The sequence below is a fragment of the Tamandua tetradactyla genome, chromosome 4 (genome assembly GCF_023851605.1).
Source record: "Tamandua tetradactyla isolate mTamTet1 chromosome 4, mTamTet1.pri, whole genome shotgun sequence".
Taxonomy (NCBI): Eukaryota; Metazoa; Chordata; class Mammalia; order Pilosa; family Myrmecophagidae; genus Tamandua; species Tamandua tetradactyla.
Window position 1 is genome coordinate 11,708,545 of NC_135330.1, and position 27,424 is coordinate 11,735,968.

Here is a 27,424-nt window from a genome sequence, read left to right on the forward strand (position 1 = left end):
AGGGCAATAAATTTCCCTCTAAGCACTGCCTTGCTGCATCCCATATGTTTTGATATGTTGTGTTTTCATTTTCATTCACCTGAGATATTTACTGATTTGTCTTGTAATTTCTTCCTTGACCCACTGGTTGTTTAAGAGTATGTTGTTGAGCCTCCACATATTTGTGAATTTTCTGGCACTCTGCCTATCATTGATTTCCAACTTCATTCCTTTATGGTCTGAGAAAGTGTTGTGCATCATTTCAATCTTTTTAAATTTGTTGAAACTTGCTTTGTGACCCAGCATATGGTCTATCTTTGAGAATGATCCATGAGCACTTGAGAAAAAGGTGTATCCTGCTGCTGTGGGATGTAATGTCCTATAAATGTCTGTTAAATCTAGCTCATTTATTGTAATATTCAAATTCTCTGTTTCTCTATTGATCCTCTGTCTAGATGTTCTGTCCATTGATGAGAATGGGGAATTAAAGTCTCCAGCTATTATGGTAGATGTGTCTATTTCCCTTTTCAGTATTTGCAGTGTATTCCTCACGTATTTTGGGGCATTCTGGTTTGGTGCATAAATATTTATGATTGTTATGTCTTCTTGTTGAATTATTCCTTTTATTAGTAGATAGTATCCTTTGTGTCTTTTAACTGTTTTACATTTGAAGTCTAATTTGTTGGATATTAGTATAGCTACTCCTGTTCTTTTCTGGATGTTATTTGCATGAAATATCTTTTCCCAACCTTTCACTTTCAACCTATGTTTATCTTTGGGTCTAAGATGTGTTTCCTGTAGACAGCATATAGAAGGGTCCTGTTTTTTAATCCATTCTGCCAGTCTATGTCTTTTGATTGGGGAATTCAGTCCTTTTACATTTAGTGTCATTCCTGTTTGGATAATATTTTCCTCTACCATTTTGTCTTTTGTATTATGTACATCATATCTGATTTTCCTTCTTTCTACACACTTTTCCACACCTCTCTCTTCTGTCTGTTCGTATCTGACTCTAGTGCTCCCTTTAGTATTTCTTGCAGAGCTGGTCTCTTGGTCACAAATTCTCTCAGTGACTTTTTGTCTGAAAATGTTTTAATTTCTCCCTCTTTTTTGAAGGACAATTTTGCCGGATATAGAATTCTTGGTTGGCAGTTTTTCTCCTTTCGTAATTTAAAAGAGAATCCCACTGTCTTCTTGCCTCCATGGTTTCTGCTGAGAAATCTACACATAGTCTTATTGGGTTTCCCTTGTATGTGATGGATTGCTTTTCTCTTGCTGCTTTCAAGATCCTCTCTTTCTCTTTGACCTCTGACATTCTGACTAGTAAGTGTCTTGGAGAACGTCTATTTGGATCTATGCTCTTTGGGGTGCACTGCACTTCTTGGATCTATAATTTTAGGTCTTTAATAAGAGTTGGGAAATTTTCCGTGATAATTTCTTCCATTAGTTTTTCTCCTCCTTTTCCCTTCTCTTCTCCTTCTGGGACACCTACAGCACGTATATTTGTGCACTTCATATTATCATTCAATTCCCTGAGTCCCTGTTCATATATTTCCATTTTTTTCCCTATAGTTTCTGTTTCTTTTTGGATTTCAGATGTTCCATCCTCCAGTTCACTAATCCTAACCTCTGTCTCTTGAAATCTACCATTGTAGGTTTCCATTGTTTTTTTCATCTCTTCTACTGTATCCTTCATTCTCATAAGTTCTGTGATTTGTTTTTTCAGACTTTCCATTTCTTCTTTTTGTTCATTCCTTGCTTTCTTCATGTCCTCCCTCAATTCATTGATTTGGTTTTTGATGAGGTTTTCCATTTTTGTTCGTATATTCTGAATTAGTTGTTTCAGCTCCTTGTATCTCATTTGAACTATTGGTTTGTTCCTTTGACTGGGCCATATCTTCAATTTTCCTGATGTGATTTGTTATTTTTTGCTGGCATCTAGACATTTAATTACCTTAATTAGTTTATTCTGAGGATTGCTTTCACTTATCCTACCTAGGGTTTTCTTTCTAGATGAGTTTGTTGTCTATCTGTTCTTTGACCTTCAGTTCAGCTTTTTCTGGGCCTCTAGCTTAAGTTTTGTTTAACAGAGGGCAATTTTTCAGTTCTTGTTTTCTTGTTTCTTGTCCTGCTTGTAAGGTGCCTTTTCCCTCCCCACCCTTAAGAGGGTCTACACAGGTATTACAGACTCCAGCCGGTTTTTCCCAGACTAAACTGGACTCCTATCAGGGGGAAGGAGTCACCTGCATCAGTTTTCCCTGAGGGTGAGACCCAGCAGGTTGAAAGACTTTCCTGTGAAGTCTCTGGGCTCTGTTTTTCCTATCCTGCCCACTATGTGGTGCTTGTCTGTCTGTGGGTCACACCAGCATAAGATGTTGTGGCTCCTTTAACTTTGGAAGGCTCTCCCTGCAGGGGGTGTAGTGGAGACAGAGGAGAGGTTGTAGGCTGGTTTTAATGGCTGCAAATTGCCAAGCCTTGGGGTCTGAATTCCTTGAGAGAGGGATTCCACCTAAGTTGGGCTTCACCCCTCCCCTGGGGAATGCACACGTGGGAGATAGCCCTGAAAGCAGTCTGCTTCTGCCTATTCCTGGGGCAGTTGCAGCCTGAGTAGTCCCACCACTGAATTCAGAGGCAGCCAAGCCTCCATAGAAACAGCCACAAAAACCTATTTCATCCCCTTTCCTCTTTTTCAGTTAGCCCAATAAGCGACCTCCAACTTGACCAGTTTCGCCTGAGCTGGGGGCCTATTTTTAGTAGTCTAAATTTGTTTACTAATGCCACAATTGGTGTTTAGTTGGACTCAGTCCCTGCTACTGTTAGAGTCTCTTTCCTTTCCCTCCAGGAAGCCACCTGTGGGGGAGGGGCGCCGGGCACTGGCCACCGGTCGCCGCGGCTTGGGGTACTCACTGTTCCGGAGACTCACAGCTGGTCCAGCTTGTCCAGACTGGGGTACGCTGTGTGTTTGGTCACTATTGTGTCTCTAGGAGCTGTTCTGTACTGTTTCTGGTTATTTAGTAGTTGTTCTGGAGGATGAACTAAAACGCGCACATTGCTAAGCCACCATCTTGGCCCCACCTTCAGTTTTTTGAGTGTTTGCCTCATGTGCTTTGGAGCTCCTTGATTGGGAGCATACATATTTATGATTGTTATTTCCCCTGGTGAATCATCCCTTTTATTAGTATGTTGTGTCTTGCTTTGCCTCTTATGATGTCTTTACATTTAAAGTCTCTTTTGTTTGTTATTAGTATAACTACTCCTGCTTTCTTTTGGTTTCAGCTTGCATAGAAGATCTTTTACCATCTTTTCACTTTCAGTTCAAGTGTGTCTTTGAGTCTAAGATGTGTCTCTTATAAACAACATGTAGATGGATTATGTTTCTAATACATTCTGCCAATATATCTATTAATTAATTGGTGGTTTTAGGCCATTAACATTCAAAGTAATTACTGTAAAAGCATTTCTCAACTCTACCATCTTATCCTTTAGTTTTTTTGGTCAAATCTGTAGATCCTTTTCCTTTTCTTTCTATCCTTTAAATTACTATTATTTATGTTCTTCAATTCTATGCTCTCCTCCAAATCTCTCTCTCTTCTGTCTTTTTAAAAATAATTTCCAACTGACTGGACTCCCTTTAGTATTTTTTGTAAGGCAGGTCTCTTGTTATTGAGTTCTTCCAATCTTTGTTTACCTTTGAAGATTTTGTTCTCTCCCTCAATTTTGAAGGATAACTTAGCTGGATAAAGAATTCTTGGCTGAAAGTTTTCTCATTCAGGATCTTCAATATATCATACCACTGGTTTCTTGCTTCCATGGTGCCTATTGACTAGTCTGGTCAGCCTTATGTGTTTTCTCTTGTATGTAGATTACTTTTCTCATGCTGCTTTCAAGATTTTCTGTTTCTCTTCAACATTTGACAGTTTGATTAGTATATGTCTTGGAGTAGGTCTATTTGGATTCATTCTATTTGGAGTTTGTTGGGCTCTTTGACTTGCATACTTGTGTCTTTTGTAACAGTTGGAAGGTTTTATCTACTATATCTTCAACTAACATTTCCAACCCTTTACTCTTCTCTACTCTTTCTCGTACAACAGTGATTCTTATATTTGTGTGCCTCTTGTTGTCTATTATTTCCCTAAGATCCAGTTGCATTTTTTCCATCTTTCTTGCCTGCTGTTCTTTTGTGCATTTTAGTTCAATTGTTCTGTTTTCTAGTTCACTTATTCTTCCTTCTGGTTCTTTCAATTTGCTATCATGTGTCTCTTGTATATTTCTAATTTGGTCTACTGTATCTTTCATTTCTGTGCGATCTGCCATGTTTTAATTTAATCTCCTGAATTCTTATTAACGCTCTTCTAGTGTCTTCCTGATATCCATTCTTTCTTTATAAATATCCTTGAGTAGTTGTTCCATGTTCTATATCCCCTTTGGAGTTTTGATTTGGTTGTTGGGCGAGGCCATTTCTGGTTGGATCTTCATATGCTTTATGAGTTTCTGTTGTATTCAGGGCATTTAATTATCTTAATAAGGTTATTTTGCAAGTTGGTTTCTTTCATTCTTCTGAAGGTTTGTATTTACTTGGTTTTGCATTAGGGTTTCCTTTTGCACTTGGTTTGTCAGTAATTCCTCACCAGGTCCATATCTCATGTAGGGGTATAATTTTTGTTGAGGGTCTATTAAAAACTAAGCTGAGGTGCACAGGTACTTCAGTGGCAGAACGCCCTCCCTCCACAAGCTTGATTCCTGACCCATGTACCCTCCTAAAAAAAAAACCTAAGGAAATAATAATAATAAAATAAAAATATTTAAAAGTATAAAAATATAATATAAATATATAATATGAAAATTACATATTTTATTACAAATAAAGAATTTATAATTTTGTGGTAAACATGAATAATTTATAATATGGTTATAAATATAAATATTGTTATTGGCTCCCTGTACTCCAATAGCAAAAAAATCACATTTCACCAGTATTAGGCCCCAAAGTAAGAAGGAGACACTCCAAGATATATTGGGTATGAACTCAGACCGGTGTCCACAGAAGGGAAAAAACTTAAAAATAAAAAAACTAAGGAAAAATTAATTAAGTGGGATAAAGTAAAATAGAATAAAATCTTAAAAAATAATAAATAAATAAAAATGTAAACATAATATATATATGAATAAAAATAAAATACATAAGAATAACAGTAATACTACTAATAAAGTAAAATAGAATAAAATCTTAAAAAATAAGAAATAAATGAAAATGTAAATATAATATATATATGAATAAAAATAAAATACATAAGAATAACAGTAATACTACTAATAATATATATAAACATACATACATGTATTTTAAGCATATATTGAGGAAAAAAGGCAAAAGAAAAAAGACAGTAAAACCTGGGGAGATAGGAATGTGTGTGCCTGAACTTACCAAGTCTCTCAGCAGGTGGCGCTCCGGAGGGACCGCCTCTCCTCTGCAAGTACCGGCTGGCACATTGGCTTGGGTGCCTGTGTGGTTGGTCCAGGCACCGGGGATAGCAGGCAGGCACCCAATCCACAGTACCGAGCCCAGTGGGACGGCTACTTGGGGCGCCGAGTCCCGACAGCTTCAGCATCCTAGGGCGAGACAGATGCCAGCATTCGTGGCAGACAGCCCGTGTACCTCCGGTGTCTCCTTGGGCACTGCGGGCTGTGGATCTGCCCCGGGATTCCTCCCCAGCTAGCAGCTGGGGCAGGTTGGATCTCCCTGCACCTCTCCTCGTGCCTCCGCGTGTCCCGGGTGGGGGTCTCTGCCAGTGTGACCCACCCAGCTCTCCCCAGCCCAATCTCCAGCCTTCTCTGCCCCCAACCCCATAGCACATAACTTTGTGCTATCCGTTTCTGGATTCCAGTCAATCCAGTAGAACTTTCTTACTCCTTCAGCATCAACTACCCAAACTCTATCCTCTTTCTACCTTCTGATAACATGTGTTCTCAATTTTAACTCTCATGGTTTGTCCATTACAGTTAGTTTCTATAAGTGATACCATACAGCATTTGTCTTTTTGTTTTTGGCTTATTTCAATCAACATAATGTCCTTAAGTTTCATTCATGTTTTTACATGTTTCATGACTTTATTCTGTCTTACACCTGCATACTATTCAATTGCATGTATATACCACAGTTTATCCAGGTGTCTGTTGATGGACATTTGGACTGTTTCTTCTGTTGGCAATGGTGGATAATTCTGCTATAAACACCAGTTTAGATTATCTCCACTGAGATGGGACACACCCAATTCTGGGTATTAAGCTCTGACTAGAGGGAGATGTAACTCCACCCATTCCAGATGGGTCTTCATTTGTTTACTGGAATCCTTTAAAGAGGAAACATTTTAGAAATAGTCCTGGGAGACTCAAGAGCCACACAGCAAGTGACCTTTGGAGATGAAAAAAGAAAACGTCCAAAGGGTAGCTTCATGAACCAAAAAGACTGGAGAGAAAGCTAGCAGATGTTGCCATGTTCGCCATGTGTCTTTCCACTTGAGAGAGATATCATCAGGCTCCTTTAACCAAGGTAACTTTCCCTGATACCTTAGATTGTACATTTTTATAACCTTGCTTTAATTTGGATGCTTTCATGGCCTTAGAACATGTAAACATGCAACTTAATAATTCCCCCTTTTACAAGCTGTTCTGTTTCTGGTTTATTGCATTCCCACAGCTTGCAAGCTTGATCAAGCTGTATCTCCAAGCTTTCATCTGTTATCTTTTCATTTCCTCCAATTCAAATATATATTTTTTCTAAGTGACATGGTGTGATGGTTTGTATCTATGTTTTCTACAGGAAAATATGTTCCTGAACTTAATCCATTCTTGTGTGTATGAAACCATTGTAAGTTGGACCTTTTGATGAGGTTATTTCAGCTAGGCTGTGGCCCATTTCAACCAGATGGGTCTTAATTCAGTTATTGGAGTCCTTTATAAGCTTAATGAAATTCAGACTGAGAAAGCCACTGAAGGAGAAAGGAAAATGAACATAAAGAAAGAAGAGATCCTGCCTTGCCATGTGAAAAGCTGAGGCTCAAGGATGACCAGCAGCCAGCCCCAGAATGTCAGTCTTCAGGAAGAAAACAACTATTTGGTGATGCCTTGATTTGGACTTTCTTTTGGCCTCAAAACTTTGAGATAATAAATTTCTCTTGCTTAACTTGTTTCATAATATTTCCTCAGACCGGTCAGGAAACTACATATTTTGTTACCTGCAAAGTAGCACTCTGCTATTGTAAAAACCAAAAATATGGACATGGTTTTGAAATTGGGCAATGGGTAGACCCTGGAAGAATTGTGATATATTTGATAGAAAAAGCATAAATTTCTTTGAAGTGAATGTAGAAATATAGACACTTCAGTACTTTTGATGAGGCCTTATAAGGAAATGATGAATATGTTATCAGAAACTTGAGGAAAGGTGACCGTAGTTGTAAAGTGGCAAAGAACTTGGAAAAATTGAGTTCTGATATTAGATGAAAGGCAGAATTTGAAAGCAATGAGCTTGGGTATTAAACCAAGGAAATTTCCAAGCTATATGTGGAAACTGCAGCCTGATTTCTCTCTAAAGCATATAGTGAAGTAAAAGAGGAAAGGCATAAGTTGAGAAATGAATTCCTGGGCACAAAGATTCCAGAAATTGATGGTTTGGGCTGCTGTGAATTACATGCAGAGCCAACCAGTTTTTTTTTTTTTTTTTTTTGTGATATTTGCATGAGTGGAAACATTTCCAGTCTGGACTGAAAGGGTCAGGAGAGGGATAAATTAAATGGAGAATGAGTCCAAAAACCATGGAAGCCAAAGACTAGACTGAAGAGATCTCTTTGGGCCAAGAGAGCAAGACCATTCATTTGTGTGGAAAAGGCAAGTCTGGACTGGTGCTTGATGAGTTTGGGCCTTCCACCATGGTGATCAAGGAGAGTTCTGCCACCCTAGTGCTCATATAGGGTGGGGACTGTGCCCCATGGTTTACAGAGTCAGTGGTCACCCATTATGTGCTTGAAGAAGATACAACTTTCACCCCAGTGTTTGGGGAGAGCACATCCATTGAAAAAGTGCTTGGAGGGGGTAGGTCTGCCATTCCAAAAAGCTCAAAGAACAATCTGCCAAATCAAAATTGATTCTTAGACTTTGCAATTGAATGGAGTTTGATCTGTTGTGTTTTAGAATTGTATGGGACCCATGACCCCTATTTTCCTTCCAATATCTCTCTATAGGAATGAAAATATTTATACTAAGTGTGCCCTTCCATTGTATTAGAAGCAGATAACTTGATGTCTAGGTTTCACAACCCACAGACTGAGGGAAATTGTGTCCCAGAAATAACCATCCCCACAACTGATTTTGATGATATTTTGCGCATAGCATTGTTACTAAAATGCATTAAGGCGTTTGAGATACTGTGAAAGAATGACTGTTTAGGATTTAGAAAGAACACATCCTTTGGGGTTCATATGATGGACAGTGGTCTTTTGGAGTAATATGTATCCCAGAAAACATGTTCTTAAACTTAATCCATTCTTGAGCCTGTTAACCCATTATGAGCAGGAACTTTTCATGAGGTTATTTTACTTAAGGTTGACCCGTCTCAACTGGAATGAGTTTTAAAACTAATAAGAATCCTTTATTTATGTTTCCTACAGCTGCTGCACTACAATATACCAGAAAGGTTTTTTTTTTTTCAATAGGGATTTATTAGTTTTCAAATTTATAGTTCTAAGGCCATGAAAATGTCTAGGTCAAGAGTAAGATGTCTTATCTGAGGAATGCCTGCTGGTATCCAAGGTTCCTCCATCACATGGGAAGCCGCATGGCAATGTCTGCTCTTCCATTCCTCCAAAACATCTCTGGGCTTCTCCATGTTGATCCTTGATTATTTCTCCCACGGCATTTCTGCATCAACTTCTCTGAGCTCTCTCTTTCTCTATAAGCTCTTTTAGAGAACTCCGATAAAGGATTAAGACCCACCTTGAATTGGGTTGGTCACATCTCCATGGAAACAACCTCATCGAAAGATCTGACCCACAGTAGGTCTGCCTCCACAAAGATGGATTAAAAGAAGCTGGCCTTTTCTGAGTTACATAGCAGTTTCAAAACAGCAAACTTTATAAGCAGAATGAAATTCAGACATAAAGAGAAAGCCATAGAGAGTGCATCAAGAAACTGAACACTGACCAAACCTAAAAGAGACAGGAGAGACAAGGAAATATTTCAGTTTGCCTTGGCATATGACAAACTAAGGAGCAAGGATCATCAGCAGTCAGCTCCAGAACAGGGAAGAAAGTATTTCCCTGATGACATCTTTTTTTTGGTGTTGTACAATCCATGCTTCACAGTATCATCATAAACCTGTGTATTCATCATTATAACAGATTCTGGGACATTTTCATTCCTCCAAAAACTGTAAAAATAAGAATAAATATAAAAATAAAAGTAGAAAAGAACACTCAAAATATCCCATGCACCGGACATTCCCCATTATTTGTTTATTTGTTTATTTATTTTTGTTCTTTTTTAAAATGTACACTCTCCATACGCTTCATAAAGGGAATGTCAGTCACAAGGTTTGCAAGCTCACATAGTCACACCTTAAAAGTTCCATAGTTATTCAGCTTGATGACATCTTTATGTGGACTACCCTTTACCCTCCAGACCATGAACTAATAGATTCCCATTGTTTACTCTGACCCATTTCATTGCTATTTGCTATTTGCTTGAGCATCCCAAGAAACTAAATCACGTAGGAGTTCTTGTTTGATTTATGGCATTTGTGAGGTATTTCCTGACTTCAACATATATGGATATTTTCCACCTCCCAGTGAATTACTGGTTTTTAGTTGAAGAATGGATAATAAGTAGGTAAGTAGGAATGCCTGTTGCCTGCTACCCTAACCGCATCAGGTATTGCCTGTACAGGTGAATTCATCCAAATTTGGGTTTAGGGACATGAGTATAGACTTGATGTCATATCATCTCCACCCACCATAAGTGGAAAACTGTGAGTAATTATTTCCCAGATTCCATGCCTTCCCTAGCTTGAATAACGAGTTCTCAAGAATAGAATCAAAGTAGAAGAAACACACTTGCCACTGAAGTAAACCACAAAAAATGGGTCAAGAGAAAAACACAGATAATGGCTATTGGAAACTTTCACCAATTGGTGTACATAATATTTTTCATCCATTATCTCATTTCTCTTCTTTACAGTCTCATAAATAATGATATTCAGAAATTACTTCAATACTTTAGATATACATTTTATATACACCAAAACTTCAATGAAGTATGAGGGAGTATGAATTGACTAATAGGAGAACAGAGAAAAGTATCCCTGAAATTTCCTAGGATTGTATATGTAAATTTGCAATAAGATAACTTTCTATGCTTCTGTGATATAACCTCCAAGTGTTCCCAAATTTTCTTATTGGCTGTATAAAGAATTACTGCTGTATCTATCTGGTTTCCTTCTTAATACTTTTGTGTCCTTTCAAAATTATCTGAAAGCATGTTTTGCTATGAAATCCCTCCATATCATGACTTAGTTCTCTAACATTTACTGTAGAGTAGATTTATCTTAGAAAAAATAGGGATTATGACCAGCCATCATCCATGGATTCCAATAGGCTTGAGGAAGTAGGCAAAGATGTCTCGTATATTCTTTTGAATCTAACTTCCAAGATATTTTGCATATACAGAGTTGGTCTCTGACATTCAGTGGGAGGCCAAAATCATGATCTGAGTATTACTAAAAATACTTAGTAATCAGTATTGCATTAGCACTTAAAAATACAACTCAATACAGATATGCACAAATAGATAGTTGGTGGATACCACATGGTGTCATTCATTTCAGAAATGGATTGTCTCTTGAGCGATACAATCCAGTACTTCGTAATCTTTCCTAGACTCAACATTTAAACGTTTTCTCTGTGCAATGGTCATCTGAGTTTTTATTTCCTTCTACACTCTTTTTTCTCCTATGCTGTGAATTATGCTGGACACCTAGATTTGATTGGCAGAAGCCTCACTTAAGCAGGGATACTATTCTCCTGACAGTGGAAAGTAGAAGGAATGGACTACTTCCGTAACATGCTAAGGAAATGTTGTAATGGCTGAGTTTCCAGACTCAGTCACTTTTACCCCCATATTCAACCTCTGGTAAAAGGCAAATGGTGTAGGCTTTCCCAGAGGTCATAGGGTAAATGCCAAACTGGCTCCTGGGGACATCCAGCATCTATTAAACCAGCATTATCAAACAATGATTAATTATCTGTAACAACAACCTTTTCCAGCACCTTTCTGAAAGCATTCTTCATGTCCTTATTCCTGAGGGTAAAAATGAGAGGGCTGAGGAAAGGGGTAAGGACAGTGTAAGGGATAGCTATGAGTGTGTCATCTCCTCCCGAGGCTTCTGGCTGCAGATAAACAATAGATGAAAAACCAAAATGGATGATGACCACTGTGAGGTGAGAGGCACAAGTGGAAAATGCCTTCTGCTTGCCCTCAGCTGAAGGGATCCTGAGGACAGTGGAAAGAATGAAGATGAAAGTGAGGATGGTGAGCATAAAGGTACCCAGCAAACCTGACACTGAGATCACTGTTACAATGAGTTTTGTGAAGTCACTGTCTAGACAGGACAACTTCACAACTGCCCGCATATGGCAAAAAAAGTGTTTCACAAGGTTAGGGTTACAGAAATAACCTCTGAATATCAGTGAAGTCTCTACCAGAGAGACAAAGAAGCCTGCAGCCCAAGCAGAGGCCACAAGTTGTCCACATACCATACTGGTCATGAGCGAAGGATACCTAAGAGGGTTGCAGATGGCCAGGAACCAATCATACCCCGTCAGTGTAAGAATGATGCAGTTGGTGCGACCAAGTCCCAAGAAGAAACACATCTGCAAGCCACAGCCTACAACTGAAATGCTTCTGTCCTTGGCCAGAAGATCTGCCAGCATCTTGGGAATGATGGTCATAGTGTAGCAGGTCTCAGAGAATGAGAGTGCGCTGAGAAAGAGGTACATAGGGGTGTGGAGGGCTCTGTCCACCCAAGTTAGACCCATGATGGCCACATTACCCATGAGGGTGAAAAGGTAGAGGCAAAGGAAGACCACAAAGATGAATGTCTGTATATCTGGATAAACAGAAAAGCCAACAAGGATGAATTCGTTCAGGATTGTCCGGTTGATCCACATTGTTTGAATGTCCAAAATCTGAAAGAAACAGCAGATGAGTGTTTTCAGAATCATCAATTTATCATCATTCTTATAAATGTTTTTTCACTTAGTTTAGCAAGTACCATGTTTTCGCAAGTCATGTGCTTTCTCACTAATTCATGTATTTAGCAAGCAATTACCAATCATCTATTATATGCTAAGAAGACCTGCTCCGGGAATTTTGAAAATTTTATTGACTGATTATACAATAACCTAAATAAATCCCAATTGATGTCTAGATAAAAGAGTATTCAGACATTTCATGAATCAGATTTGTATGAGATCCCGAAGGCTGGTGTTCTACTTTCCTAGCTGCTTGAATGCAATATACCAGAATGGAAGGGCTTTTAAAATGGGAAATTTAATAAGTTGCTAGTTTATAGTTCTAAGGCCGAGATAATGTCCCAGTTAAAGCAAGTCTATAGAGATGTTCAATCAAAGGTATCCAAGGAAAGATACCTTGGTTAAAGAAGACCAATGAAGTTCATGGTCTCTCTCTCTCAACTGAGAAGGTGCATGGTGAACACAGTTATGGTTTTTCTCTCAACTGGAAGGGCACATGGTGAACACAGAGTCATCTGCTAGCTTCCTCTCCTGGCTTCCGGTTTCATGAAACTCCCCAGCAGGCATTTTCCTTCTTCATCTCCAAAGGTCATTGGCTCGTGGATGCTCTGCTCTTGGTGCTGCAGCATTCTCTGCTCTTTCCCAATCTCCCATTCTCCAAAAGATTTATTTTATAGAACCTCAGAAACTAATCAAGACCCACCCAAATGAGTGGAGACATGCCTCTGCCTAACCCAGCTTAATAACCACTCTTGATTAAATCACATTTCCAGGAAGATGATTTAATTACAGTTTCAAACATGCAATACTGAATAGGGATTAGAAGAAACAGCTGCCCTTACAAAATGGTATTAGGATTAAAACATGGCTTTTCTAGGGTACATACATCATTTCAAACCAGCACAGCTGGGAAAAGCTACTCAGTGGCTAGTGGACAAACAGAGTCAGGATCTAACACAGCAATTTCCCAACATTATATGGTTTACAAAAATATACCATATGAAGGTTGAGTTTTAATTTCCTAGTAACTTTAGGATTCAGTTGGGACAACAGCTTACAATTGTTAGAGAAGACCAAAGTTGTGTCTTCACAGAGAAGCTATTAAGGTCCTGAAATATTAAAGTAAACTAAAGGGCATGCTCATTTGCCCCTACTAGGAGAGTAAGGAGAGAAGATAGAATACCCTTAAACCCCTAGAATTAATAGTGATGAATTAAACTATATGGATGTACTGGTTAAGAGATGTCTTAAGCATGCATAATACAGGTAGCAATTATTGAGATTTTCCTTATTTCTTCAAGGGCAAGTTCAGTGTCCTATAAAATAAGAGCCATTTAGTCCTTATGAAGCCTTCAAAATTTTATAACCGATTTAATCTTGCCTACCGCTGACTTTCATAACTTCTATATTTCTTGTCATTTTTTTTTAACACATTCCAATGGCCTTGTATTATATTGAGTTGTTCTTTTCTGGCCCTGCATACAAAGATAAGTAATAAACAGTCGTATAGCGTTTTCTACATTTTGTTAAATTATTTCAGGTATTTGGGTATTCTGCTCTTCACGGCATACCTGTGAAATGCATAGAATAGCCATGAAATGTGTATGATAGCAGTGATTGTTTTACTTATTTAAAATAATATAATTAAATCTAGAAACTGACATACTCGAAACTAGAACTCCAAATTTTTTGTTTAGTTGTACATTATATTATCTCTGTTAGTCAAATTTCCTCCTTGAGGAAAGAACATAAATATCATGCTAAACTGTATTTCCCAGTATGATAACATGGAGCATTATATGAAGGTAATAATGATCATTAAATGTTGGGTGGATGGGGTAATCATCCCCAAATCATGCTTAATCTATAACAATTTCATTTTATTTGCTATTCAGTACCATAGATCATGTGATATTTGTGTGTGAACATTTTGCATTTGTTTGGGTTCAGGCTGAAATTTCTCATTCCCATGGCAGAATCTAACTGATCATTGGGAGTCAGAAGAAGCAGTAGGAAAATTCTCTAAATTCTTAAAGATTCCATAAATAATGCAAAACATCTATGGGCGCTACCTCTTAAGTACCTTTTGATTCTTTGGAGCTGTTAGACCTGATAAGATGGTAAAATCTGGTCATACACCTCTGCCTTAATCTTTCCACTTTTATCAACCTACATCTTTTCTATCTTACTCTCAATGTATATACATAATTCCTGTGTGAAGAATCATCTCCCAATGATAAGAGTAGAGTAATTTTCTGTCCTCTTGAGTAAATGTATATTTGGGAGACAGAGTCTAAATTACCCTTCAAAATCCTCCTGAGGCCTTTTGATGTGTCTTTTTGGTATCCTAATCCATACTTGCATATATTGTTCCAGTTTCTCCTATAATCAGCCTTCTACTGCCACTCTAGATGGTTTCAGAGGAAATTCTTTTCCTCCTGAAAATAGTATGATCTCCTACACTTCACTCAGGCTTATCCCAGGGCCATGGTGCAAAATGCTTCCCATCAGTAGATGTTTCTTGACTCTTCATAGAAATTCTCTAATAAAGCTTATGTATGGGTTGAAGAACTGAAATATAAACTAAATATCCCAAAAGAAAAAAACAAATGTTGTCAAAACTAAGACTTGGATCTGGTGTCTTTGGAGCAAAACCATCACTGTTGCTGTCATACTACCTGAAGAGACTGATTTCACAGAACATGCATGCTCACCTCCAACACTTCCCTTGCAATTCTTTTAAAGCCACCATTAAAGAGCTGAATTATTTTGGATATACAAAGAACCAGCAATACAAATTTGTAAATGAGCCCTTACTGTTGCAGTTTTTGTTTAATTACCTATTAAATACTCAGTTTGTGAATGATCAATTTTAGAGTCCAAATGCAAGAAATCTACTTATTTTGCCCTGTTCTGAAAATGAGTATGCGTAGCAAGTAACAATATCCAACCACATCCTCATCTCTGAAGTTCTCTCTTACATCCATTCCACTATGTTAAACTTTAGGGATATGGGTGCACTGAAAACAAAACAAAACACAAAAGCAATCTCTCTAAAGTCAAAGAGATATGGTAATTTGGAGAATATACTTAAGGATCCGCTTTTCATAGTGACAATTTATTAAGAGAAGATAGCAGTCAAACTATTTGGAACAGTTTCCTACTTTGTGTATTTTCTCAGGGTTCCAAAGCCTATTTCTGTCAAGGTTATAATTTTCCAAGAGTGTCTTCATATTGTTGGAAGCATGCTTTGTTCTCCACTCAAAAGAAACAGAGATCAACTTACTGTGAAAACACCAACTAAAAATCTGGATCCCTAAAATTTTCACCATTAGTTTAGTGACCCTGAGGAAGTCTGCACCCTGTGTATCTTGGTTTCCCAGGAAAAATTTCTTAGTTCATGCAAACACCTTCTTTCTATGTCTCTAAAGTTTTATGGTTTATGAGTCCTGCCCATATCTTCTGTGATTAGCTCCCACTTTCCACTAAATAAAAATGGTTTATAGACTTTCCTCCTACCAGTTTAGGTACATTGTCTGTTTATCATCAGGAATTGTGGCTTCTCAGCTTTAGAGGTTTGGTTCTTGCTAGGAGACCCTAGGGCATTCCTCCTTCCTTCTCATCAGAGGGAGCAGAAAACTTTCTCATCCTACTTTGTAATTTGCTCTCATTAGTTACAAGACTCTGGGAAGCATGTGACTTGTAAAACTCAACTGGGAATTTTGGGGGATTTAAAAGTTTCAATGGTAATATCCTGTACATAAATAAAGCTTCTTAATGTTTCATAACTTTTGTTTTGGCAGTGAGGTGTTAATTAGAAGTTGTGTACCAAGTTCTCATTCCATTGATTCTTCTACTCACATGGTCACACTCACTCTTTTGTTCTGATCGGTGTCTCCCTTCCCTAGTTGAGAGAGGTCTATATCATGTTTAAGTTTGAAGCAAGCACTGTGCAAAACCTCAAAAAAGTATAAGAAAGTCTCCAAATAGAAATTTAACTGAATAACCATTTGGTAAAGAGGGCATGGTTGAACACAGATTTAGTCAGCTATTTCAGTTGAAGTCAAAATTAGAAATGCAGTTATCCAGGAGGGATGTTTGGAAAGTGCTATTTCCTGAACTGCATGCAATATAAGAAATATTTTTGTGAAATTTTAATGAACAAAGTAAGTGTTTGCAAGGGACAGAAGGGATACATTTAATGAAGAAGGACTTCAAGGACAGAATGATGGAAGCAATGGTCTGAACCAAAGAGTAGACCCACTCACGTGTCTGGAAGGGGTAGGCCTTCTCCTCCACCTGGAAGGACAAGACATTTTCCCCATAGCTGAAGGGGTAGGCCTTCTACTCCATTGCTCAAGGAGAATTTCATCACTTCCAGCATCAGAGATGATGCTGGCATTCACAAAGATTCTGTGATTCTGATGTTCTAAGAGTGTGGAGCCTGCATCCCAGTGTTTGGAGAAAGCATGTCCCCTGCACCTGCATTTTGACAAGGTGGGCTTTCTATTCCATTATGTCTGGAGGACAAAGCAGCAAGCCACAAATGACTCTCAGACCTTGATTTCTAACGGTGTTTGCCCTGCTGGGTTTCAGATTTTGGGGGGAACTGTGATCTCTGCTTTTTTTCTAATTTTTCCCCTCTGGATTGGGACTATTTATCCTATTCCTATCCCAACATTGTACGTTGGAGGCAGATGATTTGCTTATAGATTTCACAATCCAGAGATAGAGAGGCATTTTGCATTAGGATGGACTTCACCCAAAACTGTTTTTTTTATTAATTAAAAAAAATTAACTAACACAACATTTAGAAATCATTCCATTCTACATATACAATCAGTAATTCTTAATATCATCACATAGATGTATGATCATCATTTCTTAGTACATTTGCATCGATTTAGAAAAAGAAATAGCAAGACAACAGAAAAAGAAATAAAATGATAATAGAGAGAAAAAATAAAAATAAAAAATAAAAAATATATATATAAAAAGAAAAAAAAACTATAGCTCAGATGCAGCTTCATTCAGTGTTTTAACATAATTACATTACAATTAGGTAGTATTCTGCTGTCCATTTTTGAGTTTTTGTATCCAATCCTGTTGTACAGTCTGTATCCCTTCAGCTCCAATTACCCATTATCTTACCCTATTTCTAACTCCTGATGGTCTCTGTTACCAATGACATATTCCAAGTTTATTCTCTAATGTCGGTTCACATCAGTGAGACTATACAGTATTTGTCCTTTAGTTTTTGCTAGTCTCACTCAGCATAATGTTCTCTAGGTCCACCCATGTATTACATGATTCATAAGTTTATTTTGTCTTAAAGCTGCATAATATTCCATCGTATGTATATACCACAGTTTGTTTAGCCACTCGTCTGTTGATGGACATTTTGGCTGTTTCCATTTCTTTGCAATTGCAAATAATGCTGCTATAAACATTGGTGTGCAAATGTCCGTTTGTGTCTTTGCCCTTAAATTCTCTGAGTAGATACCTAGCAATGGTATTGCTGGGTCGTATGGCAATTCTATATTCAGCTTTTTGAGGAACCACCAAACTACCTTCCACAGTGGTTGCACCATTTGACATTCTCACCAACAGTGGATAAGTGTGCCTCTTTCTCCACATCCTCTCCAGCACTTGTCATTTTTTGTTTTGTTGATAATGGCCATTCTGGTGGGTGTGAGATGCTATCTCATTGTGGTTTTGATTTGCATTTCTCTAATGGCCAGGGACATTGAGCATCTCTTCATGTGCCTTTTGGTCATTTGTATTTCCTCTTCTGAGAGGTGTCTGTTCAAGTCTTTTTCCCATTTTGTAATTGGGTTGGCTGTCTTTTTGTTGTTGAGTTGAACAATCTCTTTATAAATTCTGGATACAAGACCTTTATCTGATATGTCATTCCCAAATATTGTCTCCCATTGCGTAGGCTGTCTTTCTACTTTCTTGATGAAGTTCTTTGATGCACAAAAGTGTTTGATTTTGAGGAGCTCCCATTTCTTTCTTTCTTCAGTGCTCTTGCTTTAGGTTTAAGGTCCATAAAACCGCCTCCAATTGTAAGATTCATAAGATATCTCCCTACATTTTCCCCTAACTGTTTTATGGTCTTAGACCTAATGTTTAGATCTTTGATCCATTTTGAGTTAACTTTTGTATAGAGTGTGAGATACGGGTTCTCTTTCATTCTTTTGCATATGGATATCCAGTTCTCTAGGCACCATTTATTGAAGAGACTGTTCTATCCCAAATGAATTGGTTTGACTGCCTTACCAAAGATCAAATGTCCATAGATGGGAGGGTCTATATCTGAGCACTCTATTCGATTCCATTGGTCAATATATCTATCTTTATGCCAGTACCATGCTGTTTTGACCACTGTGGCTTCATAATATGCCTTAAAGTCCGGCAGCTTGAGACCTCCAGCTTTGTTTTTTTTCCTCAAGATACTTTTAGCAATTCGGGGCACCCTGCCCTTCCAGATAAATTTGCTTATTGGTTTTTCTATTTCTGAAAAATAAGTTGTTGGGATTTCGATTGGTATTGCATTGAATCTGTAAATCAATTTAGGTAGAATTGACATCTTAACTATATTTAGTCTTCCAATCCATGAACACGGTATGTCCTTCCATCTATTTAGGTCTTCTGTGATTTCTTTTAACAGTTTTTTGTAGATTTCTTTGTATAGGTCTTTTGTCTCTTTAGTTAAATTTATTCCTAAGTATTTTATTCTTTTAGTTGCAATTGTAAATGGAATTCGTTTCTTGATTTCCCCCTCAGCTTGTTCATTGCTAGTGTATAGAAACACTACAGATTTTTGAATGTTGATCTTGTAACCTGCTACTTTGCTGTACTCATTGATTAGCTCTAGTAGTTTTGTTGTGGATTTTTCTGGGTTTTCAATGTATAGTATCATATCGCCTGCAAACAGTGATAGTTTTACTTCTTCCTTTCCACTTTTGATGCCTTGTATTTCTTTTTCTTGTCTAATTGCTCTGGCTAGAACCTCCAACACGATGTTGAATAACAGTGGTGATAATGGACATCCTTGTCTTGTTCCTGATCTTAGGGGGAAAGTTTTCAATTTTTCCCCATTGAGGATGATATTAGCTGTGGGTTTTTCATATATTCCCTCTGTCATTTTAAGAAGGTTCCCTTGTATTCCTATCCTTTGAAGTGTTTTCAACAGGAAAGGATGTTGAATCTTGTCAAATGCCTTCTCTGCATCAATTGAGATGATCATGTGATTTTTCTGCTTTGATTTGTTGATATGGTGTATTACATTAATTGATTTTCTTATGTTGAACCATCCTTGCATACCTGGGATGAATCCTACTTGGTCATGATGTATAATTCTTTTAATGTGTTGCTGGATTCCAAAACTGTTTTTAATGAGACATCTCACTTAATGTTGTTCTAAAATGTCTTAAGGCTTTTGAGATGTAATTTTCAACATGGAAAATACATTTTTTGTTAGAGTCAAGCAGGTAGACTGTTGAGAATTGAATCAAGTCCCCCTACAAAAGGCATGCTCAGGTTCTAACCTCGTTTCCTATAGGTTATGAGTCAATTTACAATTAAATGTTTTGAAGACGTTATTGGTTAGCAACTGAATGAGGGTGGACTTTAATCCAATATGGTTGAAGTCCATATAAGCAAAGCAAATCGGGCACAGAAAGAGAAGCCATGAGGAGCAACTAGAAGCTGGGATTTGAAAGAAGCCAAAAGAGAAAGAAAATGCTGCCACATGTATTGCCTCATGATGGAAAAGCCAAGGAACACTGATAGCCTGCCCCAGAATGCCAGAGTCTTCCTGGCAAAAGTGTTGCCTTATCATGCCTCGATTTTGGACTTCTCCTAACCTCAAAATCTTAGGTTTTCAGTGTTTAAGCCAATTCATTTTATGGTATTAGCTTTAGTAGCAAGGACAATAACAAAATCCCTTTGGAAAATTGTTTTCTACTTTCTAAAAATGTTTTTACCTCATCTAGTTAGACCAGATAGTACAAACACACTTTTTCCTGCTCCTCACTGCTGAATCCAACTAAACATAAATCAAGAGCCATTCATAAGAGGTCTCTGAGCAGTGTAAATTAAAGGTGAAATACCATAGGACATCAGGAACTGTATGATGACACCACTATGTATTTCCAAGCTTTCCTTTTTATTCTCCATACATACCAGATAGGACCCTGGAGAGTTCTGCAACTTACAACATGAAATCTTCAAAAAATGTAGAAAACAGGAGAAGTGAAAGAAAGTTAGAAAGGAAGGAAGGGAAGGAAGAAAAGGAACAAAGAAATGGAAGAAAAGAAAAGAAATCCTATTCTCTTTGGCTAAAGATCAGGAAACAGTCTGATTTATTAGTCAAGGTACTCTAGGAAAACAGATAAAAAAGGAGATATCTGTAAAAATTGTGAGATTTTATAAAAGGTTTTCTCACAACTATGAGGGATTGATGAGTCTAAATTCTGTAGGCAGGCTGCAAGCTGGCAACTTGGATGAAGATTTTTGATGATTTCTCAGGAGAAGCTGGTGGGCTGAAGTTTTCTCTCTTATGACTGCTGAAGACTCCTTTTAAAGCCTTCATCTGATTGAATGAAACATCTGTCATTGCTGAAGACACTCTCCTTAGTTGAATGTAGAGATAAACAACCATAAATGCAATCAAGTTACAGATTATTTAAACCATGAAATGTACTCACAGTAATGGTTATGCCAGTGCTTGTTGGACTAGATAACTGGGTACCATTACCTGGCCTAGTTGACAGATGAGCCTGACTATCACACCCAGCTAAGACTTAAAGGGAAGACCCATCCCCAAGGACAGTTAGATCCTAGTCTGACTGCAGCTATAGTGCCATCAGAAAACCTAAATAGGAAAATCTCAGAGAAGTTAATGCCTGGGGAACTAGGCCATTGCCATCACCCAACCAGATAGGCCTCCCCCTACTACAATAGTGGTAAGAACAGAATCTTGGACAGGAAACCATTTGTGGTAGGTTGAACTAGGCACCCCCCAAAACACATCTTCTTCATCTTAATCCACAGCCTTACGAGCATGAACCCATTGTAAACAGGACTTCTAAAAGACATTATTTTTAATTAAGGTGTAGCCTTAATTAATCTAGGTTAATGGAGGCTCTATAAACTGAACCTGGAAGTCACAGAAGCAAGAAAAGAGAGAATTTTGCCATATGATGGCAGGCAGGGATTCAAGCCAAGAAATCCCAAGGATGGTTGGCAGCCAGCACCAGGACATACAGACTCTGGAAGAAAGCAAGTCTTGCCAGAAAGGACTTTCAGAAACTATGTATTAAATCTAAACAAAGTCACTGACAGCTAAAATAGAAGATTTAAGAGGGTCAAGAGTCTCATAGCATTGTATTCAAAATGCCTAGGATGCAAGTGAAAATCATACGTTACCCAAAAAGTAGGAAAATTTCAACTTAATTAGAAAAGCCAAGAAGTTTGATGTCAATACTTTGTGAAGTATTGACAAAGACTTTGGAGCTGTCACCATATAATCTATTTGACAAACAATTACAAGCTTCCTTGTACATGTGAAAAATAGAAGACTTCAACAAAGTAATAGGGATTATTAAAAAGATGCAGCTTACAGAAATGAAAAATACAATAACCAAAACAAAAAACCTAAGTCAAAGGGTTCAATAGTAGAGTGGAGATGATAGAAAATAGAATTAGTGACTCTGAATATAGAACAATAGGACTAACTCAATTTGGAAAATAGTGAGAAAATATACTAAAGCAAAAATGAGCAGTGCCTGAGAGACTTGTGGAAAAATAACAAAAGATCTAGCATTTGTTGCCACCAGCATTCTGGAAGGAGATGAGAAAAAATGTGGAGCTGAAAAATTACTGGAATAACGAAGTCTTAAAAGAAATTTTCTCAAATTTCCCCAAATATGCAGAATCAAGAAGTTGTGAAAACCTAAATAGGAAAATCTCAGAGAAGTTAATGCCAATAACATCATAATTACACTTCTAAGAACTAAGGACAAAGAAAGAAAACTTAAAATCAACCTGAAATAAACAATATACACACACACATTTAGGGAAATGACACATATGATGCATATAAGGAACACGAATACAAAGGACAAGGGATTTCTTATCAGAAACCACAGAGTACAGGAGCAAATGGCACAATATTTTTCAAGCACTAACAACAACAAAAAAAAAGGCTGTCAACCAAGAATCTGTTATCTAGACATTTTCAGAGGAAGGAATACTCAGAAAATGTTTTGAAAGCAACATACCCTTAAAGAATGGCTAATGGAAGATCTCAATGGAGATTGGAACTTCAAACTTTATACAGGAAAGAAGAAAAATGATAGGGGTACAAAAGGACAAATATAATAGACTATCCTTCTTGTGAAATACATAAATGATACTTGATGGTTGTGATAGCAACAAAAGTGGTGGGTTTTCTGTCCAATGTGCATACCTGCCAATCCATGACACTGGGGTTTCAAAAAGAGAAAGAGTTTAGCGCTACATGTAAAGCAGTAGATCAGATGCCCTCATTCCAAAAATCTGACTCCATGAATCCATGGAGTTCAGGGTTTTTATAGATTCAAACAAGTGAGAGATGGTGTTGTTACTCTTGTAATGGTAAGTACACGCAGGGCTGAGACTAGTTGAGTTTTAGTAATTTCAGGTATTAACTTTAGCCTATTCTTCAGTATAGAAAGACATCTATACTGATTACTGATTATCAGTAATCATAATCGTTTGCTAGTTTTTATTTTTTCTGTTATAGTTGAACCAAGATATTTAACACTCACTGCTGCGCTACTCAGTGCATGTAGAAAAACATTGAGAAAACTATCTTTTAAGAGTGGGAGACTAAAGGGCTGTAAATGGAAGTAACATTTCAATACTTCACTTAAAATGATAAATATTTACATAGTAAAGTGTGACAAGTTACATATGCATTTTCTAATACATACGGTAACCACTAGGATATCTATATATACTCAAAAACAGTATAAATAAAATGAGAAGGATTCCTAGCTCTCAACAAAGCAATGGAAGATCAACCAACTAATAAGAATCAAGGGAATTGAGCAGAAAACAAATAATAAAATAGTAGACTTAACCCCAAACATATCGATGATTATTAAATGTAAAGGGTCTAAATATACAAATTAAGAGAATTGCATATTTACAATTGGAAGAGTGGATAAAAAAAGAAAAAAGACCCAAATATATGCTCTCCACAAGAAACTCACTGCAACCTCATCATTGCTAAAAATAAGAAAGGAAAAAAAGATATAGCGTACTAATACTTTAAAGAAAAGCAGGGTGGCTATATTAACATCTGATAAGTGATTTTAAAGCAAAGTAAATTACTGGGACCAAGGTCATTGCATAGTGAAGGAAGTATCCATCCATCAAGAAGGTAGAGTCTAACCTAAATGTGAATGCACCGGACAAAAAACCCTCAAAATATATGAAAAAATAGAAAAGAAAGCAACAACCTATAGACTTGGAAGGAAAAACAGAGTCATCTTTACACTTGGGGACTTCAACTTCCCGCTATCAACAATTAATAGAAATACTATAAAGAAAATTAGGAAAGTTATAGTAGAACTAAATAACACTTCAACCAAAATTATCAAATTGATGTTTCTAAAACATTCCACAAAACTGAATTGCAGAATACACCTTGCTTCCAGGAACACATAGAACATTCATTGAGATAGACAATATCCTGGTCACGAAAAAACTCAAGAAATGTGAAATAATTGAAATCATATAGAGTATTTTCTCCAGCATAATCAAATAAAATTAAAAAACAGTAATGCAAAGACTATAGGAAAATATGTAAGCACATGAAAATTAAACAACACACCTTAAAATAATCCATGGGTCAAAGAGGAAGTGTCAAAGGAAGTAAAAATAAACAAAATTGAATGAAAATGAAATATCGACATTTCAAAATTTGTGGGTTACAGTCAAAGAAGTGCTGAGAGGTGATTTACAGCACTAAATACTTACATTAGAAAAATAAATATCTCAAATCTAGAATCCAAGTTCTTTTTTTTTTACATGGGCAGGCACCAGGAATCGAACCCGGGTCCTCTGGCATAACAGGTGAGCATTCTTGCCTGCTGAGCCACCATGGCCCACCCTAGAATCTGAGTTCTTAACACAAGAAATTGGAAGAAGCAAACAAAAATGATACTCAATGTTATTTATATATTTAATGCAACTCTTATCAAAATTCCAGCAATAATTTTTGATGGTAAAGACAAATATATTCTAAATTTATATGAAAAGGCACAAATCCTTAAATAGATAAAATGATATGAATATTAAAATATTTAAAATAACTCTTAAAGGTAAAATTTTGAACCTTTTCTCCCAAGATCAAGAAAAAAACCTAGATATCTACTATCATTAATTCTCTTCAATCTTTTTTTTTTTTTTAACATGGGCAGGCACTGGGAATCGAACCCGGGTCCTCTGGCATGGCAGGGAAGCATTCCTGCCCGCTGAGCCACTGTGGCCCAACCAATTCTCTTCAATCTTAAACTACGCAATAAGAATAGAAATTTAAGAAACAAAAATGGCAGGAAAAAGTAAAACCCTCTCTAAATATAGATGACATGATGACTCTATGGAATCAACAGAAGCTACTGTAACTAATAAGTGAATTTAGAATGGACAATATATACAAGATTAATATACTATAATAAATTGTGTTTTATAGACTAAGGGAAAAAGATAAATTGAAATAAATTAGCAGTTTTATTGACTGTACCATAAAATGAATAAAATGTTTCAAAACAAATTTAACAGAAGACAGGTAAGAGTTCTACACTGAAGTCTTTTGAACATTGCTGAGAGATATCAACATTTAGTTTGCGGAGATGTATATCGTGTCCATCAATTGGAAGACTCTGTATTGTTAAGATAATTTCCTTTTAAGCAATTTTTAGCTGCATTCCACAAACTTCGGCAGGTATTGCTTTTGTTGTTCTTTGGATAGAAATATTTTCTTGTTGATTTAAGTTATTTTATTTGACCATGAGTCAAGTAGAAGGCATAGCTTTATACCCATGCACAGCAATTGTAGCAACTGCTGCACTCAGAGACTCATACATGTGACTGACTCAGATAAAATCAGTAGGGCTTCATGCAGGCATAGGTTAGGAGGAAGAATATTTAACCTGAAATAGAGAGAGTGGTGATATTGACTATAAAATAGAAAGTGAAGTGGTAATGATGGTATGAAGAGATCCAGTGATTCCTTCCATATATTAAAATTATGAAGTGTGGATGAAGTTATTAAAAGCAACTATTTCAGGTCACTGGAAAATAACCAAAGGCAGACAGAAAGTTGAAAAACATTTCATCTCAAATGATTGGCATTTTATCATATCAAACAAAAACTGAGTTTGAAGCATTTTTTGCTTGGGAGTGATCCTTGGCCAGTGACCTTGTCTTGTCCCTACCTAAGAGCTCATTGTCACCCCCTACAAATCTGTGATTGCATGGTTTGCAGCTACTGGACCGCCGGGTTCTTTGGGAAGAGGGAAGGGCATGCCTGAATTTGAGAGCCACTGGAGCAAAGAATGGAAGGATGAGGCCCCTTCCTCTTCATATATTTTCCAGCTCCTCATCACTGCGCTGACTACACTTGATTTCAGAATGTTCTAGCAGCGGGCAACTGGACGCTAAGCATTCTCACCACCTATAACAATCTACCCCAAGCAAATAGGGTGGGTGTGACGCAGGAGGTTCATTTCTTGTTATAAAAACATCTAAACAATATCATAGATTTTTCTGCTTGGCCCACAAAGCCTAGAATATTTGCACTGGCCCTTTACAAAAATGTGTATGAATGATCCTTGCCATCTAAAGGCAAAAGTGAGTTTTTAATTAACCGATGACCTACTAATGCCTAGGCAGGGAACAACAGGGTAGCCCTGTTTATGTGCTTATTCTTTAGTAAGAAAATTTTGTCTCTAGACACAACTGACTGAAAACATTTACAGCTGTTGGAATTAGTGGTGCCAAACCATTCTAGATCAAACAAATGTATTCTTGCAGAATTGTTAATATTAATGTCTGGAAAAGTGTGTGAGCTTCAATTGCATGAACTTCACGTCACAATAAGTGGGGCTATGGTAAATTGTCACTTGAGAGAGTGGTAGGGTTGGAAGTGAAATGCCTGATAGAGTCAAATAACCTACCTGGTCAATATGGCTATGGATAATCACCCTAATTGCTTTATGACACATATTGACATATTGTAATAGACACTTTGAGAATCTGCTGATGGCTGTGATTCCAATACATGAAATTGTCCTCATGCACACGTAAGAAAAAAGATTTGCTTATACTTAAAGGAGCTCACAGATTGCCAAAAGCTCCAGAGATGGACTTGATGTTTAGCACCTTGACCAATGACCAATATTCATAAAAGGTGGCCAGGTTTAACTTCCAATATCAGTGTGTGATATGTTTTTTACAGAAGACTGACATTAATGAGGTATTTTAAAAATTATTCCATTTTACAGTTCTTACTTTTGTATTTATCTTCTTTGTGTGTGGGTCCTCTAAATACTCCTCTTTATTAATTGAAACATGAAGAGTATAAATTATCCTTAAGCAAGAATTATACAAAATCCAGGAGAATAATGCTTCTACAAAAAAATACTTTGTAGTGTGAGGCCATTCTTCAATGGCCATCTTACCATACCTCGTAGTACTGCACCTGTGGTCAGCTAAAAAAGCATAAAGGATAAGCCTGAATTCACCACACTTGACATCAGAACACTCCAATTAGAAGATGTGATATGGGCTCCTCATGGACACTCACTCATCTTGTGCTGGCCTAGAAATCAAAGAATTTCCTAGCTGAAAGGGCCATCTCCTTTATCCAATGTCTGCTCCTGTCTTTCATCAAAGTCTCCCTCCATTTTCACATAATTTCATGATTATTTCCAAATTCTATTCTTGCAAACACCATAGCAATTTAGGTTTCACTTAGCCTTTTATTGATCTCTGACTTGTTCAGTTAATTTTGTCCATATCTTATCTCCTATGCCAGAATGTCAGTAATGTGAGAGGAAGTACTTTGTCATGCCAATTTATTTAGCCTT

The 27,424-nt window shown here is 37.1% G+C and overlaps 1 protein-coding gene across 1 annotated transcript; it reads right to left on the reverse strand.

Moving 5' to 3' along the window:
* Positions 1–11,264: 11,264 nt before the first annotated feature.
* LOC143680157 (olfactory receptor 10X1-like) lies at positions 11,265–12,251 on the reverse strand. The gene has a single exon (XM_077156770.1). It carries the CDS (start codon positions 12,249–12,251, stop codon positions 11,265–11,267), a length of 987 nt encoding a protein of 328 aa, XP_077012885.1.
* Positions 12,252–27,424: the final 15,173 nt, after the last annotated feature.